The following is a 19508-nucleotide window of genomic DNA, read 5'->3' as shown; positions in this document are numbered from 1 at the left end:
TTAAGGACAATGAACCATACCACTTCACCTAGTTTTCAATGTTTATGAACAGTGCTCTTGAAATACTTCTAGCTGCCACTGGCAAAATAACCAAAAGCCACTAGTGTTTGAACCTCTGCATAAAGCAGCATTTATTCATCTCTAGTTTCAGTAACGACTCGCTAGAATTGAATGATCTTCACAAGCTAACCCAAGGCTTACGATACAAAATCCAGCCTCACTAGTAGCAATCCATCAGAATTATTTTAAGTTATCCAAACTCAGTAAAATAAACCCAGCTGCTCTTTGAAATGGTCGACTGAATAAGCCAATATGTATCTACCAGAGTACCATGCAAGATGTACAGAGGAAGGAGACTGACACTTTTTAGGAAATCTTACCTTGATGCTACAATCTGAACAGTTTAAAACCGTGTTTCTAAGCCACAACACTGCATCGGGAGTCCACATTCCAATATTAAGCGGAAGATCAGAAAGACAGCACCTGGTGGCCTAAAGATAAAATATCAACAGCATTAAAATATAGCAAATAGTGGTCAGTGTGTAAGAAGCTGCCCACATCAACATCACTTTAGCTGGAAAACATAGGGTAGCACAAAGCAACTTATTGGCACAAATACTTCTAACCAACAGAACTGTAGTCATTGCCTAAACCAGTTCCAGACTAGAAGCTACTGTACCCTGAACTGTTGCATTTAAGTGATTGTAGGAAATATGTCGCGTTATACTTACCTACTCTGTGCAATGGTCTTTCTCTTTTCTGGTCCCCCACCGCACTCCTGGTTCCTCAGTGTGCCATCACAGTAAGCCACTTCCTATTGTAGCACACCTGTGGGCTCGATTCCGAGCTGCGCTGCCTGTGTTTGTGCCCAGACAGCGAGGCTTAGCTCCGTTCCCTCCTCACAGACCGACAGCAAAACGTTAAAAGTTTTTTTTTTTACCTTAACACAGAGAAAGACTTAAAGTGGTTGTAACCCCTTACATATACCCATTGAAGTGACTGGCCTCAGGTGATACACCGAGATGAAACAAATCCTCCTACATAATTTATACCTGTTTATCTGCAGCTCTCTAAATCTGTTTAAAGTGCTGAATTTATAAAGTTTTGTCTAAGAATTCAGGAAAAAGCATGCAGGAAGATGAAATTACACTCTGCAGAGCTCAGTGAGGAGAGCTCTGAGAACTGGAGGGAAAATACACACACCACCCCTTCACAGCCGACAGGAAGCTTTGGGGCCCGTCAATCAGTTAAGAGGTCCCTCCCCATCAACATTTCTCACTCGGTGTCAGGAAACTGTGCACTTTATTGAGACAAGTACTCACTATAGGAGGGATATGCTTAATCCTTCACAACCACTTTAATGCTGGCCACACATTGATTTTTCATTCATCTGTTTTATTAATTTTAATGCAACAAAAATAGTAAAATTAATCAATATGAAAAGTTTAGGCTGCATTCACAACTGAGCGTTTAGTTTTCAGGCAGAAAGTCCCGCATTTTTAACCACTTAATATGACGTCCAAAACGGGGACCTGTTATCCCGGGTGGACGGAATATGACGTCCTGGGCTCTGCGGGGGGATATCTCAATGATGCCTGCAACCAGAGGCATCATTGAGATATCATTTTTTAGCGGCGGCGATCCTGCGCACCGTAAGAACGATCATAGCGGCGCTAGATCGTTCTTACAGGCTTACAGCCGCCATCCTGTGCCTCTCCGGGCTCTCCCGTGCCATCGGGGGCCCGGAGAGATGATCGCCGTCCGCCGGATGTTTGCCATAGAGATGACTGGTGACCAGATGGTCACCAGTCATCTCTATGACCGTCGGAGGCCCGGGCGCGATGTGATGACGTCACGCCCGGGTCCCCGTAAGTAAACAAATCGCAATTGCGGCTAGTTTGAATGAGATGTGTGAATTTTTTTTCACAATCTCATTCTTTCCAGCCTGGAGGAGAGATGTGAGGTCTTATTGACCCCGCATCTCTCCTTAAAGGGTCACTAAAGGAAAAAAATGTTTTTGCTGAAATGACTGTTTACAGGGTATGGAGACATAAAAGTTAACTGATTCCTTTTAAAAATGATTAAAAATTGAATTTAATCTATCATATAATGTGCCTCTAGTTTCACGTTAGGTTTTAAAGGTACATACATGAAGTTCCGGGTGAGAGGTGAGTCGGGAAGACTCACAGAACAAAAACAACAAATCCAGGGCAGTGTTTTGTTTTTAAAATGAATCTGATTGGTTCTGAGGAGTTTTAGACACACAGTAATGACAGCTTAGACCACCGTGAAAATCCCCCAGTACGATGGTTATAAGGAAACAGGCAACCAGGAAGTGTGGAGATCACAGCAGAATTACAGCTACTTCAAAGCAAAAACTAACAATAAGGACATGAAACCAGTACTGCAGTAGGGTAAAGGAAGCTATTTAGCTAAAAAAAAAAAATTCCTTTAGTGACCCTTTAAAGAGGACCTGTCACACACTATTCCTATTACAAGGGATGTTTACATTCCTTGTAATAGGAATAAAAGCAATTGAAAAAAAAAAACGAAAAAAATAAATAAAAATAAAGTGTAAAAAATAAAATAAAAAAGAAATAATAATAAAAAATGTAAAATGCCCCTGTCCCCGGTAGCTCGTGCTCAGAAGCGTAAGCACACGCAAGTCCCGCCCACGTATGTAAACGTCGTTCAAACCGCGTGCGTTAGAGCGTGTGCAACAATTCTAGCACTAGACCTACTCTGTAACTCTAAACTGGTAACCTGTAAACATTTTAAAGTGTCGCCTATGGAGATTTTTAAGTAACGAAGTTTGGCGCCATTCCATGAGTGTACGCAATTTTAAAGCATGACATGTTAGGCATCTATTTACTTGGCGTAAACTCATCTTTCATATTTTACCAAAAAATTGGGCTAACGTTACTGTTTTGTTATTTTTTAATTTATGAAACAATTTTTTTACAAAAAAAAAGCCGTTTGAAAAATTATTGCGCAAATACGGTGCAGGATAAAAAGTTGCAATGACCGCCATTTTATTCCCTTGGGTGTCTGCTAAAAAAACATATAATGTTTGGGGGTTCTGAGTAATTTTCTAGCAAAAGAATGATGATTTGTACATGTAGGAAAGAAGTGCCAGAATAGGCCCGGGAAGGAGGTGGGTTTTAAAGCCCGGTATTGAAGTGGTTAAAGTTTTTTGCCATGATTTTGCACAGGTCAAAAGGTCACCAATGTAAAACAGCAGAAAAACGCATGTAATCTGCCCAAAAAGAAGCTCATGTACTTTTTTGACATTCAGGCGTTTTGCTTCAGGTGAAAAAAATGCTCAGATGTGAACAGGGGTTTAAATGAATGGGATTTTGCTTGTTTGGCATTTTTTTGGGGCGTTTTATGAGCCAAAAACACTTGGGTGTGAATGCAGCCCAATTGAAAAAATGAACCAAAAGTGATACATTTCACAAGAGAACATTCACCCTCCTATTAAAAAAACAAAACCCGCTTGAACAAGGTCAGACAATTACTCAAGCCAGAAATGAGAGGAATAGGAGACTGAAAGTAATGAAAATTATGAATCACTGTTAAAGTGGAACATCACTATCAACACTGATTACTTTTAATCCTCATGCTGCTAGCATTAGTAAATGGATTGGAAAGTATATCATATCTTTAGAGCCCATTCACACAGGGGCAACACGACTTCCAGCGCGACTTGAAGTTGTCTCCAGGAGGGGGAACTTCATGCAAAATTTTAAATAAAAAACCAGCATGGGTTCCCCCTCCAAGAGCAAACCAAGCCCTTAGGTCTGGTATGGATTTTTAAGGGAAACCCCTACGCTGAAAAAATGGCGTGGGGGTCCCCCAAAAATACATACCAGACCCTTACCCGAGCACGCAGCCTGGCCAATCAGGAAAGGGGGTGGGGATGAGTGAGCGCCCCCCACTCCTGAACCGTACCAGGCCACATGCCCTCAACATTGGGGGGTAGGTGCTTTGGGGCAGAGGGGCGCCCTGCGGTCCCCCCCATCCCAAAGCACCTTGTCCCCATGTTGATGGGGACAGGGGCCTCTTCTCAACAACCCCAGATCCCTGCCCCCCACCCTATGTGAATGAGTATGGGGTACATCATACCCCTCTACCCATTCACCTGGGGGGAAAAAGGTGTCAAGAAAAAACACGCTAGACAGTTTTTAAAGTAATTTGTCAGCTCTGGGGGTCTTCTTCCGACTTCGGGGGTCTTCTTCAGACTTCTCAGCTCTCTTCAACCGCTCTCTGGTTCTTTCTGCCTTCTGCCAGGCACCGCTATCTTTTTCCAGCTCTTTTACTAGCGGCGGCCGGTCTTCTGAGTTGTCTTCTTCCCTCCTCTTTGATGTTGACTCGACGCCTCCTCCTGCTGTAATGCCAGGTGCGCAACGATTTATATAGGCATCTTATGACGTCACAGTCCCATCATGCTTCGGGTGGTGACATAAGGGGCGGGGTCATCGGGTGATATCACCTGGTGACCACGCCCCATGCCTATATAAATCGTTGCGCACCCGGCATTACAGCGGGAGGAAGCGTCGAGTCAACATCGAAGAAAAGAAGAGGGAAGACGACGCAAAAGACCGGCCCGCCACTAGTAAAAGAGCTGGAAGAAGATAGTGGTGCCCAGCAGAAGGCAGTAAGAACCATAGAGCGGGAGAAGAGAGTTGAGAAGTCTGAAGACCCCGAAATCCGAAGACCACCCCCGGAGCTGACTAATAAATTACTTTAAAAACCTGTCTGGTGTGTTTTTTTTCTTGACACTTTTTCCCCCCCAGGTGAATGGGTATGATGTACCCCATACTCATTCACATAGGGTGGGGGGCTGGGATCTGGATGCCCCCTTAATAAAGGATTAAGGATTCCGATAAGCCCCCCGCTCGCAGACCCCGACAACCAACGGCCAGGGTTGTCGGGAAGAGGCCCTCGTCCCCATCAACATTGGGACAAGGTGCTTTGGGGTGGGGGGCCCCCAAAGCACCTACCCCCCCCCCCATGTTGAGGGCATGTGGCCTGGTACGATTCAGGAGGGGGGCGCTCGCTAGTCCCCACCCCCTTTCCTGATTGGCCAGGCTGCGTGCTCAGGTAAGTATCTGGTATGGATTTTGGGGGAACCCCCCACGCCATTTTTTTGGTGTAAGGGGTTCCCCTTGAAATCCATACCAGACCTAAGGGCCTGGTATGCTCTTGGAGGGGGAACCCATGCCGGTTTTTTATTTAAAATTTGGCGCGGAGTTTCCCCTCATGATTCATACCAAATACCAGCTCTGTGGGAGGGAGGGGTTTGCCTTAGAGCCGGTTCACACTGGGACGACTTCCTGTAAAGTTGCCTCACTATAAACGGGGATCCGACTTGGAGACAATTTCCATTGAAATCAATGGGTACAAGTCGCCTAGAAGTCGGATTGAAGTAGTACAGGAACCTTTTTTCAAGTCGGAGCGACTGCAGTAGTGTGCATTAAGACAACTCCATTCACTTACATTGATTTCTTCATGCAGCACGACTTGAGGCGACTAGGGCCGACTTGAAGTCGGATTCAAAGTTAGACCCGTGTGAATGGGCTCTTACTGGTTTTATTTATGGTAATTAATTTTTACATTACTTCCTTTACTTTCTGGTTGATTACCTAGGCAAATTATGTCATACATCCCAGGAGTCTTCAGGAGAGTCGGAGGGGTTTGCTCAGAGAGGTTTGCTCAGCGAAGAACACACTCCTGCATGCATGAGCTAAGGGCAGATAGATTTAAGGAACTAAATGCTACAGGAATCATCTGCCCTTACTCAAGATGGCCACATCAAAGTGCTTTCTCAACAAAATAAAAGCTTAGATACATAGATCAATAGGGGAGTTTGCTTTGACTTTTAAAAATGAATCAAAGTGTGTTTTCAAGGGTCAGATGCAGTGAAGATCCACTTTAAGTTCAGTCAGGACAACTAAAAAAAAATGGTATTAAAATAAATGGAGCACTATGCGTTTATGATTGCACTTTCCAACATAAATTCAAAGATGTTCAAAGCTCTTTCAAGTGCATTATGTAGGATTTTTGTTGCACTAACATTGACCACATTGCTTAAAACAGACAGAGTTTGAATAGGATTTAGAAAAGAAGAAAAAAAGTTAGGAGGAAGATGAAATGGTACAATAATCTGTTACAACATTTTGAGTACCTGAGGTGGTATCGAGATTATATCTCGCAAAAATGGAGAGGGAATTTCTTTCAGTTCGGACACTTTCACAGAAGCAATGGTTCCAGAATCTAGAAACTGAACATCTAATGTACGACTGCTGTGGACACTTGTTATCTGCAAAGGAGTGTGGACACCATAAGCATAATATTCAATCAGTTAAAACCTCAGATTTCCCTGTGAAAAAACATTTCTAGCTGTCAATATACAGCTTGAAAATTGACATGCTGAAAAATTCAGGTTTAACCACTTAAAGGACCACCCAACATATATCTACATTGTCGGTAATAAGTGGTTAATACAAGCTGCAGTCATGACCTTGGTATCAATCTTTCAGCCGGCAAATAACTTTTAAGTACAAGTCACTTTCATTATGCTATAACATAGGGGGCTTGTTAAGCCCCTAAGCCACAGAAAGTTAAAGTGGTTGTAAAAAAGCCTTTAATAGTAGCTCCCCCTGTAAATATTTAACAGAGCTCGATCTCAAGCCAGTGCTGTGCACATCTGTAGCAGCTCTTCTCCCCTCTCCCCCAGCTCTTGCAGACTTGGCTGAGCGCAATTGACTACAGCTGCTGTCAGTAATCAGAGCTGTCATGAGCAGAGAATGGGAAGTGGGGCCGAGCCAGGCTGTGTGTCTGGATAAACAAACACCACCGACTCGGGATCAAGCACACAAGTGCCCCCAAAGGAAGTGGCTTCCTATGGGGGCATAAAGCGGGAGGGGGGTTAATCCAGGACAGAAGAGGAGGACCGGGCCTGCTCTGTGCAAAACCACTGCACAGAGCAGCAAGTATGACATTTATTAATTTAACGAAAAAAACATTTAAAGCATTACAATCACTTTAAAGAAATTAAAACATAATAAATATGTAATATGCAAGTCATATGCATCTACGCGTGAAAGCAAGAATTGTGCCACATATTGCGAAAGTTGGAGTGACCGCAATAATTCTTGGGCCATTATTCACTGTTAACTGTACATTACTGAGCGATAAAAGCTTTTAAAAGTTCTGCCCTTGAGCAATTTTGGATACCATAGTTTTGCCATTTCACAGATGTACATCTGTACCCAGTTTGTGCCGCATGCGCTGACAGACGAACAGAAAACAGGTGGACAGGTTGCACAATAAATTTCCAGAAAACTGAATTTCTGACTCCTTTGTAGAAAAAGAGGAAGGCAGTACCCTCAGCCAACTTCCCTGCAAATTTTTTTTATAAAACTCACCTCCACACGTGCCCATTTGTCATTGCTTTGGAACAAGCATATCTTCCCGCAGAAGGGGAGAGAAACAAATACATTCGAAGTGACAGTCTGGTAAAAGAAAAATATTTCCATCTTTTACTGAAAACATAATAAAACATGTTCAGCTTTCGCTATCATACATTATATATAAAAAAATAAAATATAAAAAATAAAAAGGAAAATGCATCATCACATTCAACATATGCCCAAAAAGTCAAACAAATATGCATTACAAACAATGACTATTAGACAAATAAATGATTACTAAATAACTTAAACTCCAATCCTTTTTATAGTCAGTAGATAATAATGGATACTTACAGCTAACCATAGGCAGATCAACAAGACTGCATGATACTTAGGCTGTCTATATACGACCACAATACCATCATCAGGAAGGGCAGGCTACCCCCACTCCCAGCTCCTCGCCAGAAACAATTTTTCATTCGCAAAATACACACACACATATTATGTGTGTGTGTGTGTGTGTGTGTGTGTGTGTGTGTGTGTATTTTGCGAATGAAAAATTGTTTCTGGCGAGGAGCTGGGAGTGGGGGGGGGGTTGAGCGCGGGTACCGCCGGCATGCAGGGATTTAGCAGAACCCGCGCTCCCTCCCCCCCCTCCATCCCAGCTCCTCTTCCCATGGGGCGATCCTCTTCACAGGTGAGTAAAGGCTGCAATAGTGGGCACAGTGACTAAATGCTGCAATGGTGGGCACAGTGAGCAGAGGCGGCAATGGTGGGCACAGTGAGCAGAGGCGGCAATGGTGGGCACAGTGAGCAGAGGCGGCAATGGTGGGCACAGTGAGCAGAGGCCGTAATGGTGGGCACAGTAAGCAGAGGCTACAATGATGGGCACAGGTGTGGCTGCACTGATAAAGTTTGTAACTTAATTCTGCATAAAACATGTAAGTGTCATTTCATGAGAATTTATGAGGGCGTGTTTAGGGGCGGAATTAGGGGTGGTGCAGGGTAGGGATTGGTTGGATCAACTAGTGGCGAGTAACCCTTAAGGCCTGGCTAGTAGCTCAGGACTTGAAATTTTGAGCCGTGTGTGTGTGTGTATGTATATATATATATATATATATACACACAATATATATATATATATATATATATATATATATATATATATATATACACATACACACATATACACACACAAACACACACAATATATATATATATATATATATATATATATATATATATATATATATATATATATATATATATATATATATATATATATATATATATATATATATATATATATATATATATATATATATATATATATATATATATATATATAAAAAACAACGTACAATATGAGCATCCTCTGAATTTCATTCACCTAGTAGTTGCCTATGTGCAATAGTTGGTTACAGTGAATGTAACAAAAGCCACATCAAGACAGACTGCTGCAAAAGTCACTACAAAATCCTTCAATTAAAAGCTTGTAGCGAGTGGTATTAAATACTTACCTTTATACCCGCTTCAGGGATCTTCAGTGTGCAGCCCCTACCCAATGCCACACATCTCCGCTGCCTTCTCTTTAGAGCCCTTTCACACTGGTGCGTTTTTGCCACGTTTTCGCGGTAAAAATAGCGCTATTAAAACGCACCCCATGCATCTCAATGGACCCTTTCACACTGAGGAGTTGCACTGGAGGAGCGTTGAGAAAAGTCCTGCAAGCAGCATCTTTGGAGCAGCTTTTGAGCGCTGAAAAAAACGCTCCAAAAACGCCCCTCTCCATTGAAATGAATTGAAAATGCGGTAAAAACGCCCCGAGCTGTAGAAACGTCACATGATCTCACAAAAAAATTAACATACAAGCAGAAAAGAGAACATCTATGGGATCTCAAAAACTATAAATTTTTCAAATAGAATCAAGAAAAGAAAAAAGCTGGAACATGGTGGCACATACCCGACTGGGAAAAGCTAAAACAAACCAAAAAACAACAAACGTGAGTACCAGAACATCCCACTTCCCTAACCCTAATCCCGCTCCCAATAGTCCCAAATCCCTAACCCCGCTCCCAATAGTCCCAAATCCCTAATCCCGCTTCCACTAGTCCCAAATCCCTAACCCCACTTCCACTAGTCTCAAATCTCTAACCCTAATCCCACTTCTACTAGTCCCAAATCCCTAACCCTAATCTCATTCCCAATAGTCCAAAATCTCTAACCCTAATCCTGCTCCCAATAGTCCCAAATCCCTAATCCTGCTCCCAATAGTCCCAAATCCCTAACCCCGCTCCCAATTCACTAACCCTAATCCCACTCCCAAATCCCTAACCACTGCTTCCACTAGTCCCAAATCCCTAACCCTAATCCCACTAGTCCCAAATCCCTAACCCCGCTCCCAATAGTCCCAAATCCCTAACCCTGCTTCCACTAGTCCCAAATCCCTAACCCTAATCCCACTAGTCCCAAATCCCTAACCCCACTTCCACTAGTCCCAATAGTCCCAAATCCCTGACCCTAATCCCACTCCCAATAGTCCCAAATCCCTAACCCCGCTCCCAATAGTCCCAATTCACTAACCCTAATCCTGCTCCCAATAGTCCCAAATCCCTAACCCTAATCTCACTCACAATAGTCCCAATTCACTAACCCCGCTTCCACTAGTCCCAAATCCCTAACCCTAACCCCTCTTCCACTAGTCCCAAATCCCTAAGCCCACTCCCAAATCGCTAACCCCGCTCCCAATAGTCCCAAATCCCTAACCCCGCTTCCACTAGCCCCAAATCCCTAACCCTAATCCCGCTCCCAATAGTCCCAAATCCCTAACCCCACTCCCACTAGTCCCAAATCCCTAATCCTGCTCCCAATAGTCCCAAATCCCTAACCCTAATCCCACTCCCAATAGTCCCAAATCCCTAACCCCGCTCCCAATAGTCCCAAATCCCTAACCCTAACCCCGCTCCCAATAGTCCCAAATCCAGAACCGTAATCACATTCAGTATTGATGTTTGAAAGGTATTAATTATATAAATAAAAGAAAACAAATTTACATTTATTAGGTTTAGTACATGACAAAAATAATCACACAATATACAGTATGTAGTACACTCAAAATACTATATACTCCAAAAGAAACAGAAAGATTAATATATTTTAAAGTATGTTAAAATAGATCTAATAATGAATATGTTTATACTACTGTAGGTTTATAATTTGGGACTATTGGGAGCGGGATTAGGGATTTGGGACTATTGGGAGTGAGGTTAGGGATTTTGGACTATTGGGAGCTGGGTTACGGTTAGGGTTAGGGATTCAAAACTATTGGGAGCTGGATTAGGATATAGATACTTATGTTGCAATGCTCATCCGAGTGTAATTTCTGAACTTGTCTGGGTGCACTCTCAAGTCCTCATATAGCAACGCAAATTGTCCACTTGAGGTGTGTGCTTGGAGGATGGGATGAACCCAATAGCGACGTTTCTGCCTCTGTTGGTGGATATTCTCCCAATAGAGTAGCACAAACAACAAAAAAAGCTCCATAAACTCCATCTTCTTTCTGTGCCTTCTTCTCACCTCCACGAGATAGCAGGAAGTAAACGGGAAGTGATGTAGAGAGGTGGGGTTGTCCTTTGACGACCATGCTCCAATAACGCTTGTAAAACGCTGTCAAAACGCCCGCAGCGTCGCGGTAATTTTACCGCGAATGCGGTAAAATAGCTGCGTTTTACCGCTATAGGCGTTTTCAGTGTGAAAGGGCTCTTATAGTGCGCACACATGAGACGGTTCTTTTTGTTACTATGGGTGAACAGGATGGCTGACATACAGTGCACTCCAAGCAGCGAATGTGACCGAGGTGTACGTATGCAGTAAGAGGCGAAAACGTATAGCTTTCTAGCTCTCTGAATTTTTTGTTGTTCATCTGTATTTATGCTGCTTAAAGCTTAATTGCATTTATAGCAGCAAAAGGCAGGCATGAGTCCTTTTAACAAAGTATGTATTGAAAACAAAAAAAGTTTAGCAACTTTCTCCCTGGGGTGAATGATGCGTTTGGTACTGTAACACTGCGACTGCTATTACAGTGATTAACACTAAGCAGCAATGTTTTGAATTGTCATGAATGGGTTTCCATTCAGCACAGCTCGCTTTCTGTTAACATGCTGTTATTGGCTACAGCTAATCACATGGTACAGGGTGCCGTGATTGGTCAAGGGAACCATGTGATCGATGTTAGACAATTACTTTAAAAAGCAGAACAGTTATAAATAACAGCTGTTTTATGTGATGGAATAGCGATCACATGATCCCCTAGCCGCTCATAACATCAGAGTACCGGGAACCAAAATCTGCTGTGTACGTTGCCAAGCCTGCCTGTGCAGTCCACCCACTGCAACAGTATTGGGGGGTCCTAAAGTGGTTTGACCTTGGATTCTTGGTATTTGGAACATACTGATGTTTTGTACATGAAGAGGAGTACCCAATCAATCTGTTTACTGGAAAGGGTGATGCGAACATCTCATTCTGTTTGGCAATATATGGCAGTTTGAACTCTGCCAGAAGAGTATCAAGTAAATATGTCAGAGAAATTGCATGACTCAGAGTTTTCGGTTCATCACACAGCTGTTAAAATTGGGTATGACAGTAAGCAAAGGATGGCGCTGAGGATAGACAGACTAGCAAGTGTAAAAGTTGTATTTTATTCCAGAAAGTCAAAGTGCGTAGGGCAGGGTTTGACGTTCGCTGTTCCGGGATGGACAGTGGCCAGAGCATACAAATTTTCCAGCTTGAAACAAGCACGAGTGCCTTAAGGCAGTAAAGCTTGGATCAAAAAGTCCTGGACTAAAAAGATGGATTCCCTATAATGGGGAAGAACAGGGAAGGGGCCATTGAAATCAGTTGACCCTAAAATACCTTAGAGCAAAGAAATCGGCCCAGGACTACACGGGAGGAGCTGGTCAATGACCTGAAAAAAGCTGGGACCACCGTTTCCAAGGTTACTGTTGGTAATACACTAAGACGTCATGGTTTGAAATCATGCATGGCACGGAAGGTTCCCCTGCTTAAACCAGCACATGTCAAGGCCCGTCTTAAGTTTGCCAATGACCATTTGGATGATCCAGAGGAGTCATGGGAGAAAGTCATGTGGTCAGATGAGACCAAAATAGAACTTTTTGGTCATAATTCCACTAACCGTGTTTGGAGGAAGAAGAATGATGAGTACCATCCCAAGAACACAATCCCTACTGTGAAGCATGGGGGTGGTAGCATCATGCTTTGGGGGTGTTTTTCTGCACATGGGACAGGGCGACTGCACTGTATTAAGGAGAGGATGACCGGGGCCATGTATTGCGAGATTTTGGGCAACAACCTCCTTCCCTCAGTTAGAGCTTTGAAGATGGGTCTTCCAACATGACAATGACCCGAAGCACACAGCCAGGATAACCAAGGAGTGGCTCTGTAAGAAGCATATCAAGGTTCTGGCGTGGCCTAGCCAGTCTCCAGACCTAAACCCAATAGAGAATCTTTGGAGGGAGCTCAAACTCCGTGTTTCTCAGCGACAGCCCAGAAACCTGACTGATCTAGAGAAGATCTGTGTGGAGGAGTGGGCCAAAATCCCTCCTCCAGTGTGTGCAAACCTGGTGAAAAACTACAAGAAACGTTTGACCTCTGTAATTGCAAACAAAGGCTACTGTACCAAATATTAACATTGACTTTCTCAGGTGTTCAAATACTTATTTGCAGCTGTATCATACAAATAAATATTTTAAAAAATCATACATTGTGATTTCTGGATTTTTTTTTTTGATTATGTCTCTCACAGTGGACATGCACCTACGATAACAATTTCAGACCCCTCCATGATTTCCAAGTGGGAGAACTTGCAAAATAGCAGGGTGTTCAAATACTTATTTTCATCACTGTATACACACAAGCCAACACTTCTGGGTAGGGCGCACATGCGAGCTGCTGTCAGCTTGCTTTCGCTGTGATTAGTGGGTGCAAGGTACTCAATGTCCTCCAGCACCCACCGATCCTTGGGCAGACACACAGAACTGCGATCTGCCCATGTAAAATCCTTTTCTCTGAAGCTCACTGATGGACACAGCAGTTTAATTCTTGACCTTAGGGTTATACCACCACCTTCAGGAGAGGACTAGGCAGAACATGTAAAAACAGCAAAACTGCACAGTACCGCCCAGGGGGCAGTCCTACTGGCTTTAACCCCTCACACTGCATCCAGCAGCTCAGTTCGTCAAAATGCAGTACAAACATAGAAAGGAGGGGTGGGTGCTGTGTCCGTCAATGAACTTCAGAGAAAAGGGTTTTACGGTGAGTACAAAAATTATATTTTCTCCTTCGTTCATTGAACGACACAGCAGTTTAATGCTTGACCTTAGGGACGTCCCCAAGCAGTGTCAAAAAAAGAGGGGTGGGAACAGCAAACAAAAAACTCCACCCGTAACAACCAGAGCTCCTCAATGGAGGAGTTGCCACCCTGAACAGCTGCCTGCAAAACCTTGCGGATGAAGGAAGCATCCACAGATGCATGCTCATCAACCTTGTAAAATTTTGTGAAAGTGTGAACGGACGACCAGGTCGCCGCTTTACACACCTGGGAAACTGACGCTTGATGTTGGAAACCCCAGGAGGCACCAATTGCCCTGGTCAAATGTGCCGTGACAGGAAAGAGAAGTGCCTGTCCTTTTAAGGCATAAGCCTGGATCACGATCTGTCTAATCCACCGAGAAATGGTGGTAGACAAGACCGCCAGACCCTTCTTTGGACCAGCTACCGACACAAAAAGTGAATCTAACCTCAGAAAAAGTAGCCGTAGCAGACAGATACACCTCAGAGCCCGAACCACATCCAAGGAATGCAAAGCAACCTCTTTAGGATGCAACGGCCGAGGACAGAAGGATGGAATCACAATGTCCTAATTGAGATGAAACGCCAAAACAACCTTTTGCAGAAACGAAGGCTACGGGCGTAGCACTGCCTTATCCCTGTGGAGAATCAAGTGAGGAGACTTGCAAGACAAGGCCGCCAACTCAGAACCCCTTCTGGCAGAGGTAATCGCCACCAGAAAGGCTATTTTCTGAGAGAGTGTCAATAGAGGGATTTCCCTAATGTTCTCAAACAGTGGTTTCTGAAGCACCGAGAGCACCAGATTTAAATCCCACGGAAGCAGCAGTGGCCGAACCGGAGTAACCACATGCCGAACCCCTTGCACAAAAGTACATACCAATGAATGAGCTGCCAGGGGTCGCTTAAAAAAAAAAAAAAAAAAAAGAAGAAGGACAGCCAAGGCCGATATCTGCCCCTTAACGGTGCTTAAGGCAAGTTTTTGAGCTACTCCCGCTGCAAAAAAAGCAGGATCCAGTAAACCGAATACATACGTGGACGCCACCCCATCTCCTCACACAGAGATGTAGGCCTTTCACGTGCGATGATAAATCTTCCGAGAAGAGGACTCCCGCGCCTCAGCATGGTGGAGATTACCGAATCTGACAGACCTCGGTCCCTTAGCACCTGACCTTCAACAGCCATGCCGTTAAAGCCAGCGACTGTAAAACAGGAAGAATTATAGGACCCTGCAACAGATGGTCCTCTCGCATCGGCAGGTGCCAAGGAACATCCGCCACCATCCGAACTATGTCGGCATACCAGGGACGCAGAGGCCAATCTGTGGCAATTAGAATCACTGGAATCCCCTCGGTCTCCAGATGAGGGAGAAGTTTCAGTAAAGGGGGGGCATAAATCCCGATAATGCCCCCCATGGGGCGACCAACATGTCCGCGTCCGCCCAGGGATCTTTGGACCTGGCCACAAACCTCGATACCTTCCGATTGAGTCGAGAAGCCAGTAGATCCATGTCTGGCATGCCCCATCTCAGGCAAAGGAGTAGAAAAACCTCCGGATGTAGTGACCATTCACCTTGGTCCAGCATCCGACGACTTAGTGTGCTTGCCAGTTTTCTATGCTCGGAATGTACACGACCGATAGAGTCAGCACGTGTCGCTCTGCCCACCTCAGGATGTAAGCGACCTCCAATGCTGCAGCCGAGCTCCTTGTTCCTCCTTGATGGTTGACATACACCACCGCCGTGGCGTTGTCCAAATGGATCCTGACTGGGCGTCCCTGCAGCCTCCGTGACCATGTGGAGAGGCACTGCCTGATCGCCCGAAGTTTCAGCACATTGATCGGCAGGTGGGATTCTTCCTGCGTCCAGCGACCCCGAGCCGACTGTCCCTCCCAAACTCCCCCCCAACCGGTCAGGCTGGTGTCTGTCATGATCACCGTCCAATGAAAAGGAATGAACGACTTCCCGGACCGAAGGGCCGGAGACCTCAGCCACCAGACCAGGGATTCCCTGACTAGGTGGGTCACCCGAATCTGACAATCCAGAGACAACGGGGACTTGTCCCAGTTGGACAGAATCTCCTTTTGCAAGACTCAAGTGTGAAATTGAGCATACGGTACCACCTCGAAAGTGGCCACCATGAGACCCAGGACTCGCATGCAAAAGCGCAGTGACGACCACCTGCGGGACGCCAACAGCTTAACCGCAGCCTGCAGTTTTTCTGAAGGGAGAAAAACTCATCTCTGAGGAGTCCAGAATCAAGCCCAGGTACTCCAGGCGTTGAGTCGGCACCGACTTCTGGGGGTTCAGTACCCAACCAAACTCCTGCAGAATCTGACTGGCGATAGCCACATTTTCCCCTATGGCGGAAGCTGCTCTAAGGAGTTCGTCCAGATAGCCCACGATTGCGATACCTCGCTGTCTCAGCAAAGCCAGAATCGGGGCGAGCACCTTGGTGAAAACCCTTGGTGCCGGCGCCAGGCCAAAGTGAAGAGCTACAAATTGGTAGTGCCCGTCCCCGACCGCAAAAAACTATGGGGACATGCAAGTATGCGTCCTTAATGTCCAAGGACGTCAGAAAATCCCCTGGATGGAGTGCAGCGACCACAGAGTGAACAGATTTTATCCTGAACCTTTGTACTTTGACAAAGCAGTTGAGGGCCTTGAGATCCAGGATCAGACGGACCCCTTCCTTCTTTGGGACTACAAACAGATTGGAGTAAAATCCCCGAAACCTTTCCGGCGACGAGATAGGTACTATCACCCCACGCCTCAGCAGGTCTTGTACTGCCCCAAACAGGGCCCCCCCGACGCGACGGGAAAAGAGGAAGGTTGGAGGGAAAAAAAATCTGTTTGGCGGACAAGAAAGAAACCATCTTGTATCCTGATGAAACCACTTCACAAACCCACTGGTCAGAAAGGAGGGAGGTCCACCGAGCTGCAAACTCCCGAAGTCGACACCCCACCCGAGAATCGGGCAGGGGCAAACCTTCATGCAGCCGCAGACTTGCTCGGCTTGCGAAAAAAGGGACGCTTCTGTCCCTCAGCGGGCACCTTGTCTGCATGGGAACGCTTACCTGCAGACCCGAGCGGAAAAGGAGGGCCGAGGCCTACGGCGTAGCTCCTTACCTTTTCTGGATTGAGGGAGCAGCGTACTCTTACCTCCAGTAACATTTTTAATAATGTCATTCAGCAAGGCTCCAAATAACCACCCTCCATGGAAGGGCAAATCTGCCAGAGCCTTCTTAGATGCCTGGTCCGCAGACCAGCATTTTAGCCAAATCAGGCGAGGGAGCACCACCGCAGATACTGAGGCTCTAGAAAGCAAGGGGGGCGTATCTAAGACCGCGTCACAGACATACTTAAGGCCATGCACCAACTGGTCTGCCAGTTCCACGAAGAACGGGGAAGCCGGTTGCTTTTCTAGCTCCCAATGCAACAATTTTAAGTAAGCATTTGTGACACCAGGGACATGCCAATACTGGCCGCAAAGCTGACCCCACCACCGTGAACATGGACCGTGAACATGTGGTTACCTTATTTGACTGAGACCTGGGGGTCCACAATCGGTGGAGATGTCCATTTCTTCAGGAAACTCTCCTCAAAAGGGGCAGCTGCAGCCGTTCCCATTCTTTGTAAACAAACTTATCAAAGTAAGTTAGGCAGGGAAACACCTTAGCCATGCGGGCTGGCTTGTGGAACCCAAAAGGGACCGACACCTCTGTAGATGCCCCCGCCGTATCCTCTATCTTTAGGGTATCTCGCACTGCTGTGATAAGCTCCTACAAGCGCCCTTTCCTGCGCTGACCCGGACACAGAGTCATCCTCACTGTCCGAATGGTCCTGGACCGCATCCTCTGACACGTCAGAACAAGGGCCTTGTGCCACAGCAAGGCCAGAGTTTGAATCGGAGCTTTTTTTAGCCCCCTTGCGCCCGCACACCGCTTCCACCCTGGCAACGAAGAACTCCAGGACAGCTGACACAGCGGCCATAGGCACCGCAGGTGCAGGGAACAAGTTGCCACCACAGGTATGTCTGGGGAAGAAGCGCTAGCTTCTGACGTCATGCTGACCCACTGTCAGGGCGCAGACCTTCCACGGTCTGTTTCCCCAGTTGGTCCTGGGTGGAATCGAACCCAGGATCTCTCCATTGCAGGCCCAGCTCTTTTGTCTCTGAGCCACTGCTCAGTGCTATTCTGTGTGCTGTCCGTTGGAACCTGGTCCTGAACCTGTACTTCTGTGGACCAATCAGTGGCCAGTGCGGCCTATTTAAGCCAGCCCCTTCCCCTTTGCTAATTGCTGGTTTGTCATCAGTTCCTGTATGTGCTTTATCACTTGAACTAACCTCTTGACCTGGATTACCTGATTGCTTGACTAGATACCTGACCTTGGCACGTTTATCGGATTGCTGCCTTCTCTTACCCCTGACCCCGGCTCTGGACTTTGGACTCGCTTCTCTCTGTGAACCCTGATCCCGGCTTGAATCTCGGACTTGCTGCTGTCTCCGTTCCCTGAACCTGGCTTGCTTCTTGGACTTCCTTATTCCTGCTCCTGATTGACTTTGCATTGGCTTCCGGCTTCTAACGTATCCTGTGGTTCCGGATCCCACACTTGTGATCTTCACCTCGGCTACTACCCAGCTATCCTCCGGTGCCTTCTGATGCTTCCCTCTCTCTGTTTCCACCCTCGGAGGAAGGTTCGCGCCAGTTCGCAAAGGTGAGCCGTCCGCAGCATCTCGGTCTCGGTAAGTACGTGTCCTGATACCCACACTTGACTGACACCCGCAAGGACCGCAGGCCAGTTACCTCAAAAGTCCACCCTCCTAGCTGCCACAGTCTGAGGGGCCCCCTGCAGTACTCACCACCCCGGCCCGTGCTGTGCTATGTCGCCGTCCGCTTTCCCTCATGAGGTGTTCTGTGTAATTTGCGCCATTCCAGAAAGATAACCAGCGCTAGGAGGCAAAAACCAAGCTGGGACAACAGCAAAAATGGCCACCGGCCAGCCTCAGCCAGCCTGAGGGCTCCGGAAAGAAGACCGTCGGACTTCCTGACCAAGGCTACAGGAAAATGGCCGCTGGACCTCCTGACTAAAGCTACAGGAAAATAGCCGCTGAACTTCCTGATAAAAGCATACTGAAAAATGGTGCGGCCACGCAGAGGCCTCCCAAATGTGCACACCAAAAGACCCCCTCCCTCGAAAAAAAAAACAGGGCGAAAACAGCGGAGCCCGAGCACCCAGACACGGAGCCCACCGGAAGACCCGCGCGCAGCGGCCCAAGCATGGGGAGGAGGGAAATGACAGGGAGAGAAGAAGAGGAGAATGAGACCCCCAGTTTGACCACCCAGGGAATGCACAGCTGCTCCGGCCTGCCGAGACAGGTGAAACCATACTTACCCCTCCTGTGGGTACTGCTGGACACATTCCGGACAGACCCATCACCCGAGCGGTACGGGGTGGCTGTCGGCCATGGCACACTGCGACACGGACAGCAGTAGCCGGTCATATAGCTCTCCAACCCTGGATCAGACAAGGCATGTTGTGGCTGGCCCAACACGTAGCTAGGGCCTGCTCACGCTCGATGGTCGGGCTGGGGAAACTACCAGGATCTATATTATCCAGCCTACTATCCAGTCTACTATCAACAGCACAGCTGTTGATCGTAGATCACAGGAATCAAAATCCAGAAAAAAATTTAAAAATCTCGGGGACAAATGGTCCCCACCGGGAGCCAG

The 19508-nt window shown here is 46.3% G+C and overlaps 1 protein-coding gene across 2 annotated transcripts in view; it reads right to left on the bottom strand.

The window, feature by feature from the left end:
• The window catches only part of TDRD7 (tudor domain containing 7), a 165111-nt gene that overhangs the window by 17603 nt on the left and 128000 nt on the right, over nt 1-19508 (bottom strand). For both annotated transcript variants that reach the window (XM_040361045.1, XM_040361050.1), the window contains exons 12-14: nt 7431-7517; nt 6188-6322; nt 381-491 (exon numbers count right to left, since the gene is read on the bottom strand). In XM_040361045.1, the coding sequence (XP_040216979.1) occupies nt 381-491; nt 6188-6322; nt 7431-7517 (333 nt within the window). The remainder of the gene's footprint in view (nt 1-380; nt 492-6187; nt 6323-7430; nt 7518-19508) is intronic.

The sequence above is a fragment of the Rana temporaria genome, chromosome 1 (assembly GCF_905171775.1).
Source record: "Rana temporaria chromosome 1, aRanTem1.1, whole genome shotgun sequence".
NCBI classification, from domain to species: domain Eukaryota; kingdom Metazoa; phylum Chordata; class Amphibia; order Anura; family Ranidae; genus Rana; species Rana temporaria.
This window is presented reverse-complemented; position numbering and strand designations above follow the sequence as displayed.